Source organism: Eucyclogobius newberryi, unplaced genomic scaffold, assembly GCF_026437365.1.
Source record: "Eucyclogobius newberryi isolate DKJ021-1_F unplaced genomic scaffold, fEucNew1.0.hap1 SCAF_9, whole genome shotgun sequence".
Classification (NCBI taxonomy): Eukaryota; Metazoa; Chordata; class Actinopteri; order Gobiiformes; family Gobiidae; genus Eucyclogobius; species Eucyclogobius newberryi.
Window position 1 is genome coordinate 13,076,454 of NW_027316532.1, and position 23,280 is coordinate 13,099,733.

The 23,280-nt window shown below is 48.1% G+C and overlaps 1 protein-coding gene across 1 annotated transcript; it reads right to left on the reverse strand.

Annotated features, from left to right (window-relative positions):
• Nucleotides 1–22,999, reverse strand: r3hdm4 (R3H domain containing 4). Its single transcript, XM_072439108.1, has 8 exons — nt 22,834–22,999; nt 14,269–14,423; nt 14,034–14,155; nt 12,706–12,823; nt 12,356–12,441; nt 6,610–6,695; nt 6,089–6,144; nt 1–4,833 (listed from the first exon to the last, which is right to left on the reverse strand). The coding sequence occupies exons 1-8, from the start codon at nt 22,869–22,871 to the stop codon at nt 4,715–4,717; spliced, it is 780 nt and encodes a 259-aa protein (XP_072295209.1). The 5' UTR covers nt 22,872–22,999; the 3' UTR covers nt 1–4,714.
• Between the last annotated feature and the right edge of the window lie 281 nt (nt 23,000–23,280).

Below are 23,280 nucleotides of genomic sequence, written 5' to 3' on the forward strand. Positions count from 1 at the left end.
CGACCCTCTCGTTCACCGGGGTAAACTCCAACACGTGGCGGCTGAGCTGAGGGGCTATCAGCAAGCCCACACCAGCCCGCCGCCTCTCCCCGCGGGCAACACCAGAGAAGTGGAGCGTCCAGCCCCTCTCGAGGAGATGGGTTCCAGAGCCCAAACTGTGCGTGGAGGTGAGGCCGACTATATCTAGTCGGTATCGCTCAACCTCCTGCACAAGCTCAGGCTCTTTCCCCCCCAGCGAGGTGACATTCCATGTCCCCAGAGTTAGTCTCTGTGTCTGGAGATCTGGTCGCCGAGGCCCCTGCCGTCGACTGCCGCCCAGATCTCTCTGCACCGGCCCCTTATGGATCCTCCTGCGGGTGGTGGGCCCACGGGAGGGCGGCCCCACGTCGCTCTTTCGGGCTGTGCCCGGCCGGGCCCCGTGGGGTAAGACCCGGCCACCAGGCGCTCGCCATGGAGCACCCATCCCAGGCCTGGCTCCAGGATGGGGCCCCGGTGACGCCGATCCGGGCGACGTAAACGGCCTTGTTCGTGTCGTCGTCATAAGAGGCTTCTGAACCGATCTTTGTCTGACCCGTCACCTAGGACCTGTTTGCCTTGGGAGACCCTACCAGGGGCATGAAGCCCCCGACAACATAGCTCCCGGGATCATTCGGGCACTCAAACCCCTCCACCACGTTAAGGTGTCAGACCAGATGAGGGAAGTCTACCGCATTCTGAACCTGCGCTACAAACACGCAGTAATGACCGAAAACAACCAAACTACAGTCAAGCCACTAACTCGACTTCATGTTCTGGACGAGTGAAGCTCAGACACAGATGGACGAGTGAAGCTCAGACACAGATGGACGAGTGAAGCTCAGACACAGATGAACGAGTGAAGCTCAGACACAGATGGACGAGTGAAGCTCAGACACAGATGGACGAGTGAAGCTCAGACACAGATGGACGAGTGAAGCTCAGACAGATGGACGAGTGAAGCTCAGACACAGACGAACGAGTGAAGTTCACACGCTTCAAAATGACACAAATTAATTTACAAAAGGTCAAAATGTACGACACAGAAAAGCTGAGTGTGTAAGGCAAGTGCACTGGCCCTTTAAGAGGCTCCAGACGTGCACTGGCCCTTTAAGAGGCTCCAGACGCGCACTGGCCCTTTAAGAGGCTCCAGACGTATAGATTGTGCTTGAGTCATTTACAAATACAACATATACAATTTATAACAGAAACATTCGTTTGGCATCGGCACAAACTTGTCCCAAGTTCTTTTAACTGACCACGTCTTTGGAGCTAAATAATAGCCACACTTTCTGTGGCAGCTGCTGACCAGGGCAGCTGACCAGGGCAGCTGTGGCAGCTGCTGACCAGGGCAGCTGTGGCTGCTGACCAGGGCAGCTGTGGCTGATGACCAGGGCAGCTGTGGCTGATGACCAGGGCAGCTGTGGCTACAGTGACCAGGGCAGCTGTGGCTGATGACCAGGGCAGCTGTGGCTACAGTGGTGTGGAGCAGGAACAATGCCCTGTGAGTTACAGTATTTCCATCAAATGCATTAGAATTATCATTCATATTCATTAAGACATTGCACTTTGAGCCAGTATCTGACCCTTAACCTCAAACTGACCCTTAACCTCAAACTGGCCCTTAACCTCAAACACACTTTAGAACATGTTGCAATGTCACGTATCATTTAAACGCAACAAACACAGAAAAGTCACAAACACATTTCTGCTCATATTTGATCCAGGAGCAGTGTCCAGGAGACTCACAGCTCGTTAATCCAGCAGACTCAGAGCACGGTTGGTCCAGGAGACTCAGAGCTCGTTAGTCCAGGAGACTCAGAACTCGTCAGTCCAGGAGACTCAGAGGTCGTTAGTCCAGGAGACTCAGAACTCGTCAGTCCAGGAGACTCAGAGGTCGTTAGTCCAGGAGACTCAGAGCTCGTTAGTCCAGCAGACTCAGAGGTCGTTAGTCCAGGAGACTCAGAACTCGTTAGTCCAGCAGACTCAGAGGTCGTTAGTCCAGGAGACTCAGAACTCGTTAGTCCAGCAGACTCAGAGCTCGTTAGTCCAGGAGACTCAGAGCTCGTTAGTCCAGCAGACTCAGAGGTCGTTAGTCCAGGAGACTCAGAACTCGTTAGTCCAGGAGACTCAGAGGTCGTTAGTCCAGGAGACTCAGAACTCGTCAGTCCAGGAGACTCAGAGCTCGTTAGTCCAGCAGACTCAGAGGTCGTTAGTCCAGGAGACTCAGAGGTCGTTAGTCCAGCAGACTCAGAGGTCGTTAGTCCAGGAGACTCAGAGCTCGTTAGTCCAGGAGACTCAGAACTCGTTAGTCCAGGAGACTCAGAGCTCGTTAGTCCAGGAGACTCAGAGCTCGTTACTCCAGGACACTCAGAGCTCGTTAATCCAGCAGACTCAGAGCTCGTTAGTCCAGGACACTCAGAGCTTGTTAGTCCAGGACACTCAGAGCTCGTTAATCCAGCAGACTCAGAGCTCGTTAGTCCAGGAGACTCAGAGCTCGTTAGTCCAGGAGACTCAGAGCTCGTTAGTCCAGGAGACTCAGAGCTCGTTAGTCCAGGAGACTCAGAGCTCGTTAGTCCAGTCTAAATGACCTTGAGTTAGGGTTTGACCTTGGAAGAAAAAGAGCCGACAAATCAAGCTGATGATGGTTGACGTTCCTTTGAGTGAGAAACCTGCTGGACACTGCCCCTTTCTGACCACAGGGCACTGGTCAGCCCGCACCTGACCCTTTGACAGGAAGAGAAAAACACTCATATTCAAAGTAGTTCCATAGTTCCTCAGACGATGTAGTTCCTGAGGCAGCGACATCGCTCGTCACCGTTAGCAACAAAGTCGTATCGTAAACATCCTCCATTTTGACATTCCAGTACTTTCATTGGTATAAAGCTTCTGTCCTCTTCTGTCCTCTGATGTCCTTATGTCCTTCTGTCCTCTGATGTCCTCTAATGTCCTCTAATGTTCTTCTGTCCTCTGATGTTCTTCTGTCCTCTGATGTCCTTCTGTCCTCTGATGTCCTTCTGCCCTCTGATGTCCTCTAATGTCCTTCTGTCCTCTGGTGTCCTTCTGTCCTCTGATGTCCTTCTGTCCTCTGATGTCCTTCTTTCCTCTTGTCTCTAGAACTAGTACTTCCACTTCTACAAACGATGACTTCAACTTTTCTATGAAGTAAAAGTTTTTAAAGTGATGAATATTGCAGTTACATAAATGTGGGACAAACGGGGGAAAGGAAATATTACATATTAGACATGTTTAAAAAGCAGATAATTACAGTCATGTGACTCTAACGAGCCAGAGAAGTTGTCTGCTGCGGCTCGGGCACAAAGCTGAACGTGTCCAGTCATTTCCATCGTTTTCAAATCCTTCTGATCTGATCTTTATAAAACACGTCTGATCTGAATCATTTCATTTAGACAAAATTAACATAGTTTAAGTCCAGCAATGTTTGTTACACGAGGTTAACAGCTAAAAAGATGCCTGTTTTTATTTCAGTGAAGATCCAAAAATAGCTCATGGCGCTTCATGGGCGTGTTGTGTCACAGGTGTGTCGTGGGCGTGTCACAGGTGCGTCGTGGGCGTGTCACAGGTGTGTCATGGGCGTGTCACAGGTGAGCCGTAGGCGTGTCACAGGTGTGTCGTGGGGGTGTCACAGGTGTGTCGTGGGGGTGTCACAGGTGTGCTGTGGGCGTGTCACAGGTGTGTCGTGGACGTGTCTCAGGTGTGTCGTGGGCGTGTCACAGGTCCATCGTGGGTGTGTCACAGGTGCGTCGTGGGCGTGTCACAGGTGCATCGTGGGGGTGCCGTGGGCGTGTCACAGGTGCGTCGTGGTTGCATCGTTGGTGTGTCGTGGGCGTGTTACAGGTGCGTCGTGGGTGCATCGTGGGCGTGTCACAGGTGCATCGTGGGTGCATCGTGGGCGTGCCACAGGTGCATCGTGGGTGCATCGTGGGCGTGCCACAGGTGCGTCGTGGGTGCATCGTGGGTGTGTCGTGGCTGTGTCACAGGTGCGTTGTGGCCGTGTCACAGGTGCGTCGTGGGCGTGTCACAGGTGCGTCGTGGGCGTGTCACAGGTGCGTCGTGGGCGTGTCACAGGTGCGTCGTGGGTGTGTCGTGGGCGTGTCACAGGTGCGTCGTGGGTGCATCGTGGGCGTGTCGTGGACGTGTCACAGGTTCGTCGTGGGGGTGTCACAGGTTCGTCGTGGGGGTGTCACTGGTGCGTCGTGGGCGTGTCACAGGTGCGTCGTGGGCGTGTCACAGGTGCGTCGTGGGTGCATCGTGGGCGTGTCACAGGTGCGTCGTGGGCGTGTCACAGGTGCGTCATGGGCGTGTCACAGGTGCGTCGTGGACGTGTCACAGGTGCGTCGGGGACGTGTCACAGGTGCGTCGTGGGCGTGTCACAGGTGCGTCGTGGGCGTGTCACAGGGGCGTCGTGGGTGCATCGTGGGCGTGTCGTGGACGTGTCACAGGTGCGTCGTGGGCGTGTCACAGGTGCGTCATGGGCGTGTCACAGGTGCGTCGTGGACGTGTCACAGGTGCGTCGGGGACGTGTCACAGGTGCGTCGTGGGCGTGTCACAGGTGCGTCGTGGGCGTGTCGTGGGCGTGTCACAGGTGCGTCGTGGACGTGTCACAGGTGCGTTGTGGGCGTGTCACAGGTGCGTCGTGGGCGTATCACAGGTGCGTCGTGGGCGTGTCGTGGGCGTGTCATGCGAAGGCGCCTCTGCTCATCCTCTCCAGGTAGGCCGACAGCAGCAGAGATGGTGGTAAGAACGGCGTCTGCTTGTTCATCACGTCTGTTTGCCGGGCGCCGTTCAGATCGGTGCCTGAAGGGTTAAAAACACAGGTCACATGACACATTTTAACAAGAGGCTTTCTCAGCACGTCAGACACTGGAGTTCAGGACCACAGAGCGCCGTGCATCTGCATCTTAAAGACACAAAGCACTCGATCAAAGACAGAGAGGAGAAGAGTCTGAGCAGGACAAAAGATGCTTTGAGTTACAGAGATGATCTTTGTTCAAAAAGAGAATCCTCTTTGAACACAAATGTTTAAGGTTCAATTTACCCGTAATATACAACGATATTTTGAAGCCCTGGGGCAGCATCAGCCCAGATGGGTCAGATGTTAATCAGTACTCATCAGTGATGAGGAGCTGCAGCAGCTAACAATAGGATTTCTATTGTCCATTATATTGCTGTTGGGGGAACAAAGAAGATTAGTTTAAGGTGAAACTTAAAGCAGTGGAAAAAATATAGATAAAAGGGAGAGGCTATTATCAGAGGTCTCTGTCCAGTGGGCGGGGCTTACTCTGAGTAGGACAGACTTGATCTGCAGATTGAGAATGACTCTGAGGTGAGAGGCAGATGATACAACTCTATCAGGCTCTTTTGAACCACTTAAACGTCGTATTTCATGTTCTAGAGATTCAAATGTTGTTCTCTGTTGAAGCCTGAGAAAAGAAGCAGTTAAAAAGAGGCTACACAATAGCTGTTCTTCAAAGCTGACTTCAAAAACATGGAGGAGCTGAAATGCCACCTGGTGGAGGTGGAGAGGCAGTGAATGAATGCTATCTTTGGAGATGAAGGTCACTGCTACTTTAGTTACTTTAGTTACTTTAGTTACTACTTAAGGCAGAAAACAGTGCCATTTCTGTGGTTTGGGGTCTTGGCGTGGAGCCTGTGTGGAGTTTGCATGTTCTCCCTGTGTCTGTGTAAGTTTCACCTTCCATTAAAACATTATACAATAGGCTCATTCCACTAAAAGACTGTACAGTACCATGAGCACCCATGGTGCGGTGCTCATTCAAAAGATGACATGCAGCAAGTGTGAAGGACACGTCATGCTACAATTTGTAGTTTTTTTAAATGATGTATATTATTGCCATATATACATATATATATATATATATATATATATATATATATATATATATATATATATATATATATATATATATATATATATATATATATATATATATATATGTGTGTATGTGATACATGATGTATATATATGTGACAAGGTGTGTCTTTATTGTCTCCTTCATGTCATGTGATGTGTCGATGGCGAGACACTTACTGAGCGACACCAGGTCCATGTACTGACACACAGCATGAAGCAGTAGCCTCTCGAAGCTGCAACACACACGTGTTAGACACACCCACACCCACACCCACCCACACACCCACAGACCCACCCACACACCCACCCACACACCCACAGACCCACCCACACACACACACACACACACACACACACACACACACACACACACACACACACACACACACACACACACACACACACACACACACACACACACACACACACACACACACACACACACACCTGTAGAGGGTGACGTGTGCTGGATGCAGACAGTAAACTGTATACAGAGGGGGTGTGGTCTACCTGCTGGTGTTTACAGAGGGGGTTTGGACTACCTGCAGGTGTAAACTGTATACAGAGGGGGTGTGGTCTACCTGCTGGTGTTTACAGACGGGGTGTGGTCTACCTGCTGGTGTTTACAGAGGGGGTGTGGTCTACAGAGGGGGTGTGGTCTACAGAGGGGGTGTGGTCTACAGAGGGGGTGTGGTCACCTGCTGGATAGGCTGGTGGTGTACACAGCCTTGGGTTGTGTGTTGAAGAAGCACAGCAGGTTCTGCTCCAGCACCTCCACCGTCCCCTGCACAAACACCACCCACAACACACTGAGTGAGCTCAGAGCACAAAGCAAACTAAGACTCTATATTATAGACTCTATATTATAGACTCTATATTATAGACTCTATAAGAAGATCATTTCTCCCAGAACAGTTGCATTCTGGGCCCTCTTTGTCCTCAAGTGTTCAAATAAAGCTAAATGAACCCTGACCGTTGGGACTGGAATCCAGAACAGGACGAACAATCCTCTATTATTCCTTAAACATTTAGGTCACTACTTTATCTCACACCAATAAGGGATATATAATGTACTTAGAAGGCTGTGCACGTACTTTTACTTCAGTACTTTTACTTCAGTACTTTTACTTCAGTACAGCTTAGGCAGCAGTGACAGTGTCGCTCTATTGCACCATCTGGTGGTGTAAAGAGCCACGATACAAATGCAACACTGAATCTGAACGTGTTCTGAGGATCTTCTTATGGATCTTAGAAATTAAAGCAAATAACAGCCTATTATACAATAAAGTAGGCTGTATATTATATATATTATATATTATATATATTCCTCAAAGAGGAAACGACAAATATTCATCACCAATGAACCACAAAACAAAGCCTCACAGTGACAGACTTGAGTTGCTTCAGGAGCGACACATGACACAAATGTGTCGGTCACATGACACAGATGTGACGGTCACATGACACAGATGTGATGGTCACATGATACAGATGTGACGTCACATGATACAGATGTGACGTCACATGACACAGATGTGACGTCACATGACACAGATGTGACACAGATGTGACGGTCACATGACACAGATGTGATGGTCACATGGCACAGATGTGATGGCCACATGACACAGATGTGTCGGTCACATGACACAGATGTGATGGTCACATGACACAGATGTGATGTCACATGATACAGATGTGACGTCACATGACACAGATGTGACGTCACATGACACAGATGTGACACAGATGTGACGTCACATGACACAGATGTGACACAGATGTGACGTCACATGACACAGATGTGACACAGATGTGACGTCACATGACACAGATGTGATTGTCACATGACACAGATGTGTCGGTCACATGACACAGATGTGTCGTCACATGACACAGATGTGATGTCACATGATACAGATGTGAAGTCACATGATACAGATGTGACGTCACATGACACAGATGTGACACAGATGTGACGGTCACATGACACAGATGTGTCGGTCACATGACACAGATGTGTCGGTCACATGACACAGATGTGATGTCACATGTCGGTCACATGACACAGATGTGTCTGTGATGGTCACATGACACAGATGTGATGGTCACATGACACAGATGTGACACAGATGTGACGGTCACATGACACAGATGTGACGGTCACATGACACAGATGTGTCGGTCACATGACACAGATGTGATGTCACATGTCGGTCACATGACACAGATGTGTCTGTGATGGTCACATGACACAGATGTGATGGTCACATGACACAGATGTGATGGTCACATGACACAGATGTGACACAGATGTGACGTCACATGACAGATGTGACGGTCACATGACACAGATGTGATGTCACATGACACAGATGTGATGGTCACATGACACAGATGTGATGTCACATGACAGATGTGATGTCACATGACACAGATGTAATGATCACATGACACAGATGTGTCGGTCACATGACACAGATGTGTCGGTCACATGACACAGATGTAATGTCACATGACAGAGATGTGATGTCACATGACACAGATGTGATGGTCACATGACACAGATGTGTCGGTCACATGACACAGATGTGTCGGTCACATGACACAGATGTGTCTGTGATGGTCACATGACACAGATGTGATGGTCACATGACACAGATGTGATGGTCACATGACACAGATGTGACACAGATGTGACGGTCACATGACACAGATGTGACGGTCACATGACACAGATGTGACACAGATGTGACGGTCACATGACACAGATGTGACACAGATGTGACGGTCACATGACACAGATGTGACACAGATGTGACGGTCACATGACACAGATGTGACACAGATGTGACGGTCACATGACACAGATGTGACACAGATGTGATGGTCACATGACACAGATGTGATGGTCACATGACACAGATGTGTCGGTCACATGACACAGATGTGTCGGTCACATGACACAGATGTGATGTCACATGACACAGATGTGATGTCACATGACACAGATGTGTTGGTCACATGACACAGATGTGATGGTCACATGACACAGATGTGTCGGTCACATGACACAGATGTGTCGGTCACATGACACAGATGTGACGTCACATGACACAGATGTGACGTCACATGACTTTTCTTAAAATGACAGTGACACACGTGTCACTTCTTCCATCGTTATATTCAAGCTCAATTAACATGTTGACAATTCCTGATTTGTTTATAAAATTATCAATTATGAACCAGAGAAATGACTTAAAGTCGTGTCTATGAAACAGTAGTTTACATCAGGCAGAACGTCAGGCTCAGGCTCTTTGTGCTTTTGACAGTAGTAACGACCTATTGTTTCTCTAACAAACCAATGCCGTTCTGTTAAGCCCTCGCCTCGTCTCGCCCTCGCCTCGCCTCGTCTCGCCCTCGCCTCGTCTCGCCCTCGCCTCGCCTCGTCTCGCCCTCGCCTCGTCTCGTCCTCGCCTCACCCCGCCCTCGCCCTCGTCTTCGTCCTCGCCTCACCCCGCCCTCGCCCTCGTCTTCGTCCTCGTCCTCGCCTCGCCTCACCCCGCCCTCGTCTCGCCCTCGCCTCGCCCTCGTCTCGCCCTTGCCCCGCCCTCGCCTTGGTCACAGCCAATAACAATATATATAACAAGGATATTGAACTATTGGCTATTAGCATGAGGCCATATTATCTGCCCCGGGAGTTCTCACATGTGATTTTGATCGCAGTCTATGTTGCCCCGTCTGACAATGCTGAATATGCTTGTGAAGCACTGCTCTCCTGCACTTGCAAACACAGCACCCACAGGCTCTCTTCCTCGTCTCTGGTGACTTTAACCACGCTTCTCCCTCTTCTGTTCTACCAACATACACCCAGTATGTTACCTGCCCCACCAGAAACAATAGAACATTGGACTTATTGTTTGCCAACACCAAAGAGGCTTATTCCTCTTCCCCCCTCCCTCCCCTGGGCTGCTCGGACCACAACCTTGTACATCTGAGGCCTGTGTATGAACCCATCGTGCGCAGGCAGCCTGTGGTGTCCCGTGAGGTGAGGATGTGGTCTGGTGAGAGCGAGGAGGCTCTGAGGGTCTGCTTCAGCACCACTGTCTGGACTGAGCTCTATGGCCCACATGGGAAGGACATCAACACCATCACAGAGTGCATCACGGACTACATCAACTTCTGGTTTGAGAACATTGTTCCCTCCCGGACGGTGCGGTGTTTTCCAAACAACAAGCCATGGATTAACCGTGAACTGAAGGCTCTGCTGAAGGAGAAGAAGAGAGCCTTCAGGTCAGGGAACAAGGAGGAGCTGAGGACTGTGCAGAAGGAGCTGAGGAGGGAGATCAGGCAGGCTAAGGCCGGCTACAAGAGGAGGATGGAGGAGCAGCTGCAGCAAAAGAACATTCAGGGAGTGTGGAGAAGCCTGAAAACCATCTCGGGCTTCAAAATCCCCCCTGCCCAGACAGAGGGGGATCTACAGTGGGTGATTGATTTAAATGCTCACTTCTTGAGATTTGATCAGTCGCCCGCCCCTCCCCCTGCACAGCTGCATGCTCCCTCTTCCACAGCTGGACAATGCCCTGCATCTGTTCCTCTTCGCTTATCTGCCCCGGACCATCAGCTCCCCACTTCGCCAGGACTCACCCATCCCCCCAGCACACAGTCCCCCTGCCAACCACTGACTGTCACAGCAGCACAGGTGAGGAGTGAGCTGAAGAGGAATAAAGTGAGGAAGGCAGCAGGACCTGACGGCATCAGCCCCAGGCTCCTTAAGTCCTGCGCAGATGAACTGTGTGGAGTTGTGGAGCATGTCTTCAACATGAGCATGAAGCTGAGGGTGGTACCACAGGTCTGGAAGACCTCCTGTCTGGTACCTGTGCCTAAGACACCGCGCGCCAAAGACTTCAGCAGCTTCAGGCCAGTGGCTCTCACGTCCCACCTGATGAAGACACTGGAGCGGCTGGTCCTGGACCACCTCCGCTCCACCGTGAGCTCAGCCATGGACCCGCTGCATATCGGCCTGGCATCGGAGTGGAGGACGCCGTCATCTCCCTGCTGCACCGCTCTCTCTCTCACCTGGAAAAGCCTGGCAGCTCTGTGAGGATCCTGTTCTTCGATCTTTCCAGCGCCTTCAACACCATCAGCCGCTGCTCCTGAGGGACAAGCTGGAGACGGCTGGTGTGGAGTATGACCTGGCAGAGTGGATCCTGGACTACCTCACGGACCGACCCCAGTTAGTGAGAGCCCGGGACTGTGTGTCTGACACTCGGACCTGCAGTGTGGGGGCGCCCCAGGGCACTGTCCTCGCGCCCTTTCTCTTCACCCTTTACACTGCAGACTTCAGACACGACACGGACAGCTGTGTCCTGCAGAAGTTCTCTGATGACTCTGCTATCATCGGACTCATCACGGACGACGATGATGCGGAGTACAGAGGACTGGTGCAGGACTTTGTGGACTGGTGTCAGCGGAACCACCTCCTCATCAACGCGGGGAAGACCAAGGAGATGGTGGTGGATTTCCGCAAACGCCACCCCACTGCCCCCTCACCAGTGAACATCCAGGGACGGGACATTGAGAGAGTGGACTCATACAAGTACCTGGGTGTTCATCTGAACCACAAACTGGACTGGACTCATAATACAGACGCACTGTACAGGAAGAGCCAGAGACGGCTCTACCTCCTGAGGAGACTCAGGTCTTTTGGAGTGACAGGGCCACTCCTGAAGACCTTCTACGACTCTGTGGTGGCATCAGCCCTCCTGTACGGTGTGGCCTGCTGGAGCTGCAGCATCACAGAGAGGGAGAGGAAGAGACTGGACAAAGTCATCAAGAAGTCCAGCTCCGTCCTGGGCTGTGCTCTGGACTCGGTGCAGGAGGTGGGAGACAGAAGGGTCCTGGCTAGATTCACATCTATGCTGGACCATGAGTGCCACCCCCTGCAGGACACTCTGGAGAGCAGCTTCAGTGAGAGACTGATCCACCCTCGCTGTGGGAGGGAGAGGTTTTGTAGGTCTTTCCTTCCTGCTGCTGTCAGACTTTATAACAAACACTGTTAGTCCTGAACACTCGCAATACTGACCTAACCATGTGCAATTCCATCATATGTGCAATTACTGTTGTGATTCATGTGCAATTACTGTGAAATTCATGTGCAATCTACGTGCTGTCGTGACACATATTCATGTGCAATTACTGTCGTGATCACATGCAATGGTATTTATGTATTTATTTATTTATTTGTCTATGGGTGTTTTTGTTTATAGGAGATCTTCTACTGAAAGTGTTTTTCAGACATCCTATAAGTGATCTGTTCTTTTCTTCTGTATCTGCCTCTGTATCTACCTGCGTTGCACCAATGAAATTTCCCCATGTGGGACAATAAAGGAATATCTTATCTTATCTTATAGAAAAAGAGGAGCTGGTGGAAGTGTGACTTACAATGGGGACCTGCCTCTTCCTGAGAGTGGCCCTGAGCCTGCGGTCGATCCTCTGGAAGCGGTCGTGAGCGCTGAAGGCCGGGTTCACTGTGTGAGAGGAAAAGGCCATCAGAGCCACTCAGAGGGGGCAGCAGAGGGGTCATCAGAGGGGCAGAGGGGTCATCAGAGGGATCATCAGAGGGGGCAGCAGAGGGGCAGAGGGGTCAGAGGGGGCACCAGAGGGGCAGCAGAGGGGTCAGAGGGGGCAGCAGAGGGGGCAGAGGCGGCAGCAGAGGGGGCAGCAGAGGGGGCAGCAGAGGGGGCAGCAGAGGGGCCAGCAGAGGGGGCAGCAGAGGGGGCAGCAGACCTCACCGTTCCTGTGGTCCCGGAGCAGACGTCCACTGCTCCTCCTCTGGTCCTGCTCATGCTCCAGCAGCTCCAGCAGCTGCTCCTGCTCAGCTCCAGAGCACTTCATGAAGTCACTCCAGGGCTGGACACGAGAAGAACACACATACTGACCACTGTTCATAATACTGACCACTGTTCATACTGACCACTGGTCATGGGTGTTAAGTCTATCCAAATGTAGAGAAACATTAGCATCTCATTCTGTCGATAATGATTAATCTGGCAATAACTCTGTTATGCTAATATTAGCAAAAACCACAAGTTAAGTTATAGTAAGTATTGTAAAAAATAATCCTGTATAATATTAATAATAATGTATTTATCTGGGCTGTATGAATGTGTAAAATATACAAACATATTATTGGCCTAATTGCACTTCTTTATTGCACAAGGCGGGACGAGGGGACGAGGCGGGACGAGGCGAGACGAGGGGACGAGGGGGTACGAGGCGGGACGAGGCGACGAGGGGGGACGAGGCGACGAGGGGGGACGAGGGGACGAGAGGGGACGAGGCGGGACGAGGGGACGAGGCGAGACGAGGGGACGAGGCGACGAGGGGGGACGAGGCTGGACGAGGCGGGACGAGGGGAGGAGGCGGGACGAGGCGGGACGAGGTTAAAATCCAGAAATCCAGAGGTTAAAAGTAGTTCATCCAGATCAAAACATAAAACGCTGGATTTAAAATAAAACTTATCCCTGAGTATAAAATGGACAGTTTAGGAGCTGCGTCTTTTGATCAACCAAGACCGGGAGACTTGTATTTGTACTTCTGGTAAACAAAAAGTACAAAAATACATCAAGTGTGGACGAGCTGGGGCCAGTTCAACTTTCACCAATAGAAAACCGGGCGACCTTGTGACCTACCGAGCGTTTGAAAAGAACGACCCTGGTAGGACTTCTCTTCCCTCTATAAAGGCCACACCTGCAGGTGGAGCTCGTGTGAAGCCGCTCAGAGCGCTGCAGAGGATAAACTCTGATGTTCAGACCAAATATGAACACAAACGTCCCGTAAAGTGTCATCACAGCTGGAGGTGGGACATGTTGATTTGGACATATGCATCGCCCATAATAAAAACTATTAAAAAGGCAACAAAATAAGCTGTTTAAAAATAGAAATAGAACAAACTTGCTGTGTAATCTTTAACAGTCTATGTTTTATGTAAAGTCTATTCCCTAAAAAGACATGACCAAGAATGTTTTCAGCACATTTCCAATTCATTCAACCCCCAAAATATTGACATTGTTTCCCTGTCACAGCTTTAGGACGTCCAGAGGCTCAGGTGCTTCCTGACCTCCACATAGTCTCCATGGACACAGGCCTCAGTGAAGATGGTGGGAATGGCCGGGTCACTGCCCAGCTCCCGATCATCCACACAGCACTCTTCTTTCTCCAGGAGGTTGGCCAGGAAGCGCGCTGAAAGCAGCACAAAAGATGCAAAAAAGAAGCACAAAAGAAACACAAAAGAAGCACAAAAGAGGCGTGTTAGAGCTGGCGCTTTGCACCTGATCAGACAGGGTTGCACTCACAGTTCTCCTGGCGGCGCTGGCTCTTCTTGCCCTTAGCGTGCTGGATGAGCTCCGAGTTGCGGACGGCCTGGTTGATGTAGAACTGTTTCTTTTTGGGAGACACTCGTTTGGCTGGAGAACAGGGCAGAGACACACACTTACGCTCCTCCCCCAGGCTGAGGACACACAAAACAGGACAATGAGAGTTCTGATCCAACACCATGTCTGCTCCTGCTGCAGAGGGACCTCCTGCTCCTGCTGCAGAGGGACCTCCTGCTCCTGCTGCAGAGGGACCTCCTGCTCCTGCTGCAGAGGGACCTCCTGCTCCTGCAGCAGAGGGACCTCCTGCTCCTGCTGCAGAGGGACCTCCTGCTCCTGCTGCAGAGGGACCTCCTGCTCCTGCAGCAGAGGGACCTCCTGCTCCTGCAGCAGAGGGACCTCCTGCAGCATCAGAGTAATGTGGTGCCGGGGGTTCCTGTACAGGTCTTATACTGATAGTAATGTGGTGCCGGGGGTTCCTGTACAGGCCTTATACTGAGAGTAATGTGGTGCCGGGGGTTCCTGTACAGGTCTTATACTGAGAGTCATGTGGTTCCGGGGGTTCCTGTACAGGTCTTATACTGAGAGTAATGTGGTGCCGGGGGTTCCTGTACAGGTCTTATACTGAGAGTAATGTGGTGCCGGGGGTTCCTGTACAGGTCTTATACTGAGAGTAATGTGGTGCCGGGGGTTCCTGTACAGGTCTTACTGCAGATGATAGACGCTTGAGTCTGATGGAGGAAGTGAAGAATCCCTGGGTCAAATCTGTTCTTACAACATGGAAGGAGCTGATCAGAACATACAAACTAAACACAGACGTTATAATCTTAAACTGGTAAAGTTTTATGACCAAAGGTTTTGATACCAACTAGAACTGACCTGAGACTCAGGTCTGGAGGACAAAAGGTCTAAAGGTTTTTCACCAGACGTAAAAGAGAATCACATGAAAAGCTTTGACATGTTGAAAGAGAAACAGGACTTTTATAGATGATTTTTACAAATAAGGAGTTATTATAATCAAGACATTAAACAGTAATGACCATTATAACATCATAACTGATTTTTTATCAAGGCTTATGAATCAGAACTTTCAAAGGGAATAATATTTATATCATATAAATGCATTTCTAATCTGGACAAATACTCTATTAAATATATTAAAGGCGCAATGGATGATTTTTCGGCGATTTGCGAACTCAGGAGGAAGTGCGCATGCGCACTCCCCCGTGCGGACTGATACAACACACACATGCGTTTGTTTATTAGCGCGACGGATCGAATCGCATCTCTCGTCTCCCGTAGATTTCCGCCTCTTATGAGACAGCTTGAACAGTCTTTCTCCGTCTTCATTTTGTCCCGTACACTGAGGGAACTATATTATGATAGATCAATGCGCTTAGACACGCGGAAACGTGGGGACGAGCCTGACGCGGCTGCAGGTGAGCGATAGGTGCGTTTTATGATTTATACGTGGCAGGACTAATCGGCAGTCCACGCCACGAGGAAATAAGACTTAGATTTGGGCCAAAAAAATCGTCCATTCAACCTTTAACAAATGAGAAAGAGCTCATGTTGTTTTCAGAATCAGAATAATTAAAGGTTTATTGATATAGTCATTGAACACAGATTGAACACGGCGTTAAGATGCAACAGAAACAATGAATAATATAAGAACAATAATAGCAACATCTATTGAGTCAAAATGGCATGAATTAAGAATTTACTCGAGCTAAAAAATAAACTGAACACAGATATTTACACAAAAATGTACAGATGGTCAATAATAGTGCAGAAAGTGAACAGTGCGTGAAAAGTATTGGTTGAATAATTGTTAATGTGGGAGGTGTTTAAGAGGTGTTCATGAGTCCAACGTGGCCTCCTGCCTGAGGGGAGTGGCCTCCTGCCTGAGGGGAGTGGCCTCTTGCCTGAGGGGAGTGGCCTCCTGCATGAGGGGAGTGGCCTCCTGCAGAGATGAAGTCTGCAGCCGATCACCTTCTCAGCAGAGGGCGCTGTAGTCTCTGTTTGTCCCTGGCTGTGGCTCCAGCGTACCACACAGTGATGGAGGAGGTGAAGGAGGAGGTGATGGAGGAGGTGAGGATGGACTCAAAGATGGTCGTGTAGAACTGCTCCATCATCAGCTTGTCTTTCTTCAGCTGCTGCAGGAAGTACATCCTCTGCTGGTCCTTCTTGATGAGGAGCTGATGGTGGCTCCCACTTGAGGTCCCGGGTGATGGTGGTGAGGTCCTAGTGATGGTGGTGAGGTCCTGGGTGATGGTGGTGAGGTCCTGGTGATGGTGGTGAGGTCCTGGTGATGGTGGTGAGGTCCTGGTGATGGTGGTGAGGTCCTGGGTGATGGTGGTGAGGTCCTGGGTGATGGTGGTGAGGTCCTGGGTGAGGTCCTGGGTGATGGCGGTGAGGTCCTGGTGATGAGGTCCTAGTGATGGTGGTGAGGTCCTAGTGTTGGTGGTGAGGTCCTGGGTGATGGTGGTGAGGTCCTGGTGATGGTGGTGAGGTCCTGGTGATGGTGGTGAGGTCCTGGTGATGGTGATGAGGTCCTGGGTGATGGTGGTGAGGTCCTTGTGATGAGGTCCTGGTGATGGTGGTGAGGTCCTGGGTGATGGTGGTGAGGTCCTGGTGGTGAGGTCCTGGTGATGGTGGTGAGGTCCTGGTGATGGTGGTGAGGTCCTGGTGATGGTGGTGAGGTCCTGGTAATGGTGGTGAGGTCCTGGTGATGAGGTCCTGGTGAGGTCCTGGTGATGGTGGTGAGGTCCTGGTGATGGTGGTGAGGTCCTGGTGATGAGGTCCTGGGTCCTGGTGGTGAGGTCCTGGGTGCTGGTGATGGTGGTGAGGTCCTGGTGATGGTGGTGAGGTCCTGGTGATGGTGATGAGGTCCTGGTGGTGGTGGTGAGGTCCCGGGTGATGGTGGTGAAGTCCCGGGTGATGGTGATGAGGTCCTGGTGGTGGTGGTGGTGAGGTCCCGGGTGATGGTGGTGAAGTCCCGGGTGATGGTGGTGAGGTCCTGGTGATGGTGGTGAGGTCCTAGTGATGGTGGTGAGGTCCTGGTGATGGTGGTGAGGTCCTGGTGGTGAGGTCCTGGTGATGGTGGTGAGGTCCTGGTGGTAAGGTCCTAGTGATGGTGGTGAGGTCCTAGTGATGGTGGTGAGGTCCTGGTGATGGTGAGGTCCTGGTGATGGTGGTGAGGTCCTGGTGATGGTGGTGCAGTGGTTGGTACATCCCAATGGAGAACATAAATGTCATGTCTTAAATCACATTTCTGGTTGGAATTTTGTTGGATAAATGTGTCATGTTTAACTCCAGGTCAAAGGTCAATGGTCTCATTCTTCACGGTTGTAGAAACAGCGCCACCAGGAGGCAAACCACTGTCACGTGTTCTGGGACTGTCCTGTCGCTCACAAATATAGAACTGAAACCATCATCGTCCCTGTCATCTGCATTCGGGGGTCACGACCCCTGGACCCTGGAATGAGGCCTCAAATGAATGACACAAACTGAACCGAAAATTAAAGACTGGACATAATAATGGACGTTAGAAAATTGGAAAAAAGACATTCAGTTTGGAAATGTGATATTTGATCAACTTTGGACGAAATGGGAATTGACTGATGTGCCTTAATTTTATTTATGTTTGTCGTATTGTACCATTATTATATATCATTATTATATATCATTATTATTCATTTCATGTTTTTGTCCTGCTCTGGTCCTGGTAAAAGAGGGCTGGATGTCTTTAAACATTCTACATTAATTTGTTAAAACGATGCATGTCAAACTCAAAATGTGTAAAGTATTTCATATCTAATGCCATATTTGATCAGATGTAATCACACTAGGGCTGGGGGCCACGGGGCCCCTCACCGTTCCATAAGATACATGCATACATAAATTGCTCATGATATTCTACAACACATCACTATTTCTTAAAGAACCCAATACATTTGAACAACATATTTCTTTGTTAAACTATGACCTGCACAAACTCAAAATGATTTTTTAATATATATCATTTTTAATAATATCACCCATTTTAATATTCAAAATAGTTTAAATGTCGAATGATTTGCATAAGTTTAAACAAGCAACAGAATTATAGTGCGGTCACAACAAAATGTGTAAAATGATGCCAAACATGACTCATGGCGATATATCGATACAGCCGCCCACAATATCGATCAACTAATGAACTATCACGATATTTGGATATTTTGGCACAAGCCTAAAAAGCTTCAGCATCAATGTCTACTTATGCTCCATCATTTGACTCACTCTGGAGATTCACTCTACAGAGTCTGGCCATATGCCAGACTCTGTAGAGGGAATCTCCGTAGAAATGAGATGGGGGGATGAAAAATGTCTCTACTATAAAAAACTGTATGAACTAATGAATCTAACCTCGAGTTTCCACACGGGAAATTCCTGCTGTTTTCATGTACTTTCTAATCAAAAGGTGGAACTATTTTTCGGCGCGGAGCAAGTCTGAACCAATCAGAACAGAGATAAAGTCAGTGATCCGGTCTGTTTATCAACAAACATGGCGTCGAATCCTCTAAAGCGGCGCCGCGGATCTGCAGAAAAACCTGCCTGTTTATGCATATTTTAGAAAATTGCACCGAACAGACATGACTGAGGTCAGATGGACACATTTCAGATGCCTGTGAAAGAGGGAGAGAAGCGCGCGCTGTACAACCCCATGTGTACAGCCCCATGTGTACAGCCCCATGTGTACAGCCCCATGTGTACAACCCCATGTGTAGAGCCCCATGTGTACAGCCCCATGTGTACAACCCCATGTGTACAACCCCATGTGTAGAGCCCCATGTGTACAGCCCCATGTGTACAACCCGATGTGTACAACCCGATGTGTACAGCCCCATGTGTACAGCCCCATGTGTACAGCCCCATGTGTACAACCCCATGTGTACAACCCCATGTGTACAACCCCATGTGTACAACCTCATGTGTACAACCCCATGTGTACAACCCCATGTGTAGAGCCCCATGTGTACAGCCCCATGTGTACAACCCGATGTGTACAACCCGATGTGTACAGCCCCATGTGTACAGCCCCATGTGTACAGCCCCATGTGTACAACCCCATGTGTACAACCCCATGTGTACAACCCCATGTGTACAACCCCATGTGTACAACCCCATGTGTACAGCCCCATGTGTACAACCCCATGTGTACAGCCCCATGTGTACAACCCCAGTACACATGCTCAAGTTTGGATCTGCGATACACCGAGCTCGAAAGTTTCCACTCCTCGTGTTACAAACGGTTTACAGACAAACGCCAACTGTACTATGCCAAAGAATGCCAGAAAAAGTCACTCGAAAATCTTGAAGGTAAGAAACTTTGATATTTTTTCCAGGAATAATTGTTTTTTGAGAAAGAAATTCTCACTTCAGGTTTAGTCCCGGTTTAGTCCTGGTGTAGACAGGGTTTAGTCCTGGCTTAGGTTTGGTCCTGGCTTAGGTTTAGTCCTGGTTTATGTTTAGTCCTGGCTTAGGTTTAGTCCTGGCTTAGGTTTAGTCCTGGCTTAGGTTTAGTCCTGGTGTAGACAGGGTTTAGTCCTGGTGTAGACAGGGTTTAGTCCTGGTGTAGACAGGGTTTAGTCCTGGTGTAGACAGGGTTTAGTCCTGGTGTAGACAGGGTTTAGTCCTGGTGTAGGTTTGGTCCTGGCTTAGGTTTAGTCCTGGCTTAGGTTTAGTCCTGGCTTAGGTTTAGTCCTGGTTTAGGTTTAGTCCTGGCTTAGGTTTAGTCCTGGCTTAGGTTTAGTCCTGGCTTAGGTTTAGTCCTGGCTTAGGTTTAGTCCTGGCTTAGTCCTGGTTTAGTCATAGTGTAGACCGGGTTAAGTCCTGGTGTAGACCGGGCTTGGTCCTGGCTTGGTCCTGGCTTGGTCCTGGCTTGGTCCTGGCTTGGTCCTGGCTTGGTCCTGGCTTGGTCCTGGCTTGGTCCTGGCTTGGTCCTGGCTTGGTCCTGGCTTAGACCGGGTTCAGACCTTTTGTGTCATGTTCCTACGCTCAGCTGTTGTATTATGCTGTTTCTCATTTGTCTTGTTTCCCTAGAATCCACTGAAATTTATCATCTCCGAAAAGACTCCGGTCAAAGACGGAGATTAGCGCAGCACGACACCAGGCTCCTCCCACAAGTGTGCTTGACATGCAAGAAGAAAGACCTCTACATTACAGTTAACCAAAAAAGAGTGAAGGATAAATTGTCAAAGGCTGAAACAGAATCATGTGGTATGTACAGGCTTAAATCATAGTTCACAACCCCCCTTTAATACTACATACATGTAGAACAGCCTTTGGTATATAATAATTCAATTTCACTCTTTCTGTATAATAAAAAAATGCACCTTACAGGTGCATTTTTATTGTCTCGCTAATTGTTTATGGTTGTGATTTTCCTTCAGGACGTCTACGAGAGGCTCATCCGGGATAAGGACCGTGTGGCAATAGAGGCAAGAGGTTCCTATTCACCAAAAAAAACAATATGAGAGCACAAGGTATATTAAGTTATGATATTTATAGAAAATGTATCTCTTGTTAGCCCTAGAAATGGTTGAAACAGAATAAAGTTACTCTAGAAATTCTTTTCATTTACCATATAATTTATAATTTGTAATGAAAAATGTCTCTTTTTCCAGTGAAACCAGACATCCCTTTGGACGTACAAGCTCTTTTGTGATAGTGTGATAACTAAGAATATTCTGGAAGAACAAGAAGTCATGCGTATGACCAAGTTATTGAGGATTTTCAAAAAAATGAAACACACGAAGCTTTAGATGCATCATCATACGGGTATGTATTTATGACAAACTAATTTAAAACACAATATTTTTATCAACTGATAATCTGTATTCAATACAGTGACTATTTTCAAGATATGTAATGAATTATTTCTTTTCCAGCTCTCATTGAAGAGTAGACTACAAGCTGACTTCCCTCAGATATCAAGTCAACAAAATGCTAGTGTCTTTGTGCATGTGGAAACTCTTCAGGCTGGTGATGGGCTTTGTGAAACAGATTCATGTAAATATATTATTGCTCTAAAATGAATGTTGACCTCAGAGACCTGTGTGTAATCTTATTAAGTGCCAGTCATTATATTTCATTATTAAAAGTTTTATATCTTTAATTCATTATTAGTTTTTCATTTGTATTGTTGGTGTTGGTATTGTTAATGGATTTGTGAAAAGTTATTCAAGTTTGATGAAAATTATCAAAATCTAAAATCGTTTCAAATTACAGTTTTTTCACTTTTTATACTTACTTACTGGTGTAAGCTTAATATTAATCCGATCAGTCTGAGGTTTTATAAATCCAAACTTCAGTTGCCCCTTCATGTGTAAACCAAAAATGGTATCTCTATCTTGCATCTGGAGATTTAATGCCAGTAAAAGTGCCTCAAGTGCCAAAATGGCATAATTTTCGCTATTTATTGAACTTCAATGGGCTATTTCTCAAAAACTGCAGGGATTTGGTTTGTGGATCTTTTTTCATGTTACCTCAAGTATTTAGCTTTAAGAAAACACCAAAAGAAAGTATCCCCCATAATGTTGCTACGGAATCGAATTTCTAGCCACTTTTCTGTCTTCGGCAAATGGCCTGTAATGAGCACATAATAATTAAGAAACTTTCCAAAGTGGTTTCAAAAGATCATTATTAACGTTGTATCACTACTCGACGCACACGTGGCTCTTATGAACACTTTAAGATTAAATACAATAATAATTCATACAATCCATGGATAGCTTCATCTTATACAATATATTTTGTTATTATACAAACCTAATGACAATGATTAAATGGCATTCATTTATGTCACATATTTCTAAATACTAATACAATCTGTCGGGTTAGGGTTACAAACTGAAGAAATTATTACCAGACAAATACTGTATTCAGAATAAATGAAAGACATTCTTCATAAAATGTAGTCTCCAGTCAACATGGATCACTTATTTATGAAACTATAGTCTTAATATGTCGTCGTCTCACATTAAAAGACGCTTCACACTCGCTTTCTGGACTATTATGAACTTCACCCAAAACCTCTGAAATTGTACAGACTTATTTTATATGGAACTTTTATACTTTTATATTATTATACTCCCGTTTAATCAGACCCATGTTGTGCATTGATCAGAAGCTGATGTAAATACGAAACTTCAGTGTCATTCAACAGTATTTTAACACTATAAAACTTACACATTTAGCACACCAACAACAAACATGGCGCGTTTCCATGGTAACGGGCGTTTTTTCACGTTCCATTCTGAGATTCATGAGCCAAAACAATATAAAACCTTAAAGAGAATCGAGTCACACATGATGTACCTGCACCAGTGTCAGAAGAGTTGAATATTAATGTTAAAGTCGTGATAAAGCGTGTGTAACAGGAAGTGAAACAGACTATGTCGTCCTTGTGGCTCATAAACACAAAAGGCCAGTTAGCTCCGTGCGGCTAACTGTGATGCTAATACTGTAATGCTAACACTGTGATGCTAACAGGAGACTCACATATAATCCTGGTCTTCGTGCTTCTCCAGAACGACCATATTGTCCAAACGCGCGTCCACGAGGCTCGATCTGTGGAACAAAACTGCGGAGGATCTTGAAATGAGGAAGATTGGGGCTAAGCTAGCTGTTAGCTGCTAGCTGCTAGCTGTCTGACAGAAGAAGAGGGCGGGGCCAAAGCCCAAAACAGCAGCAGAAGGTGAGAGGAGTTGTGGCGAGAGTGGTTCGGCACTAAATCATACACTCCTAACTCACGGAAGTCAAAATTCCACTCGTTTTTTGTTTTGTTTTTTTATTGTCAAAATTCTTTATCACAAAACATTCATGACAGACAATAAACAGTTTCCACTCGTTAATATATATATATATATAATATAATATACGGAATCAGGGCAAAAGCGACTGAATCTAACCCTAACCCTAACCCCTAACCCTAACCCCTAACCCTAA

What these genes read in the sequence shown, in the direction of transcription:
- r3hdm4 (XM_072439108.1), bottom strand. Translation starts at nt 22,871, where the DNA reads ATGGTCGTTCTGGAGAAGCACGAAGACCAGGATTATAT. An exon ending in TCCATGGAGACTATGTGGAG is followed by an intron (nt 12,824 to 14,033) that starts GTCAGGAAGCAC and finishes TCTCGTGTCCAG; the next exon opens with CCCTGGAGTGACTTCATGAA. An exon ending in GCTCCGGGACCACAGGAACG is followed by an intron (nt 12,442 to 12,705) that starts GTGAGGTCTGCT and finishes CCTCTCACACAG; the next exon opens with TGAACCCGGCCTTCAGCGCT.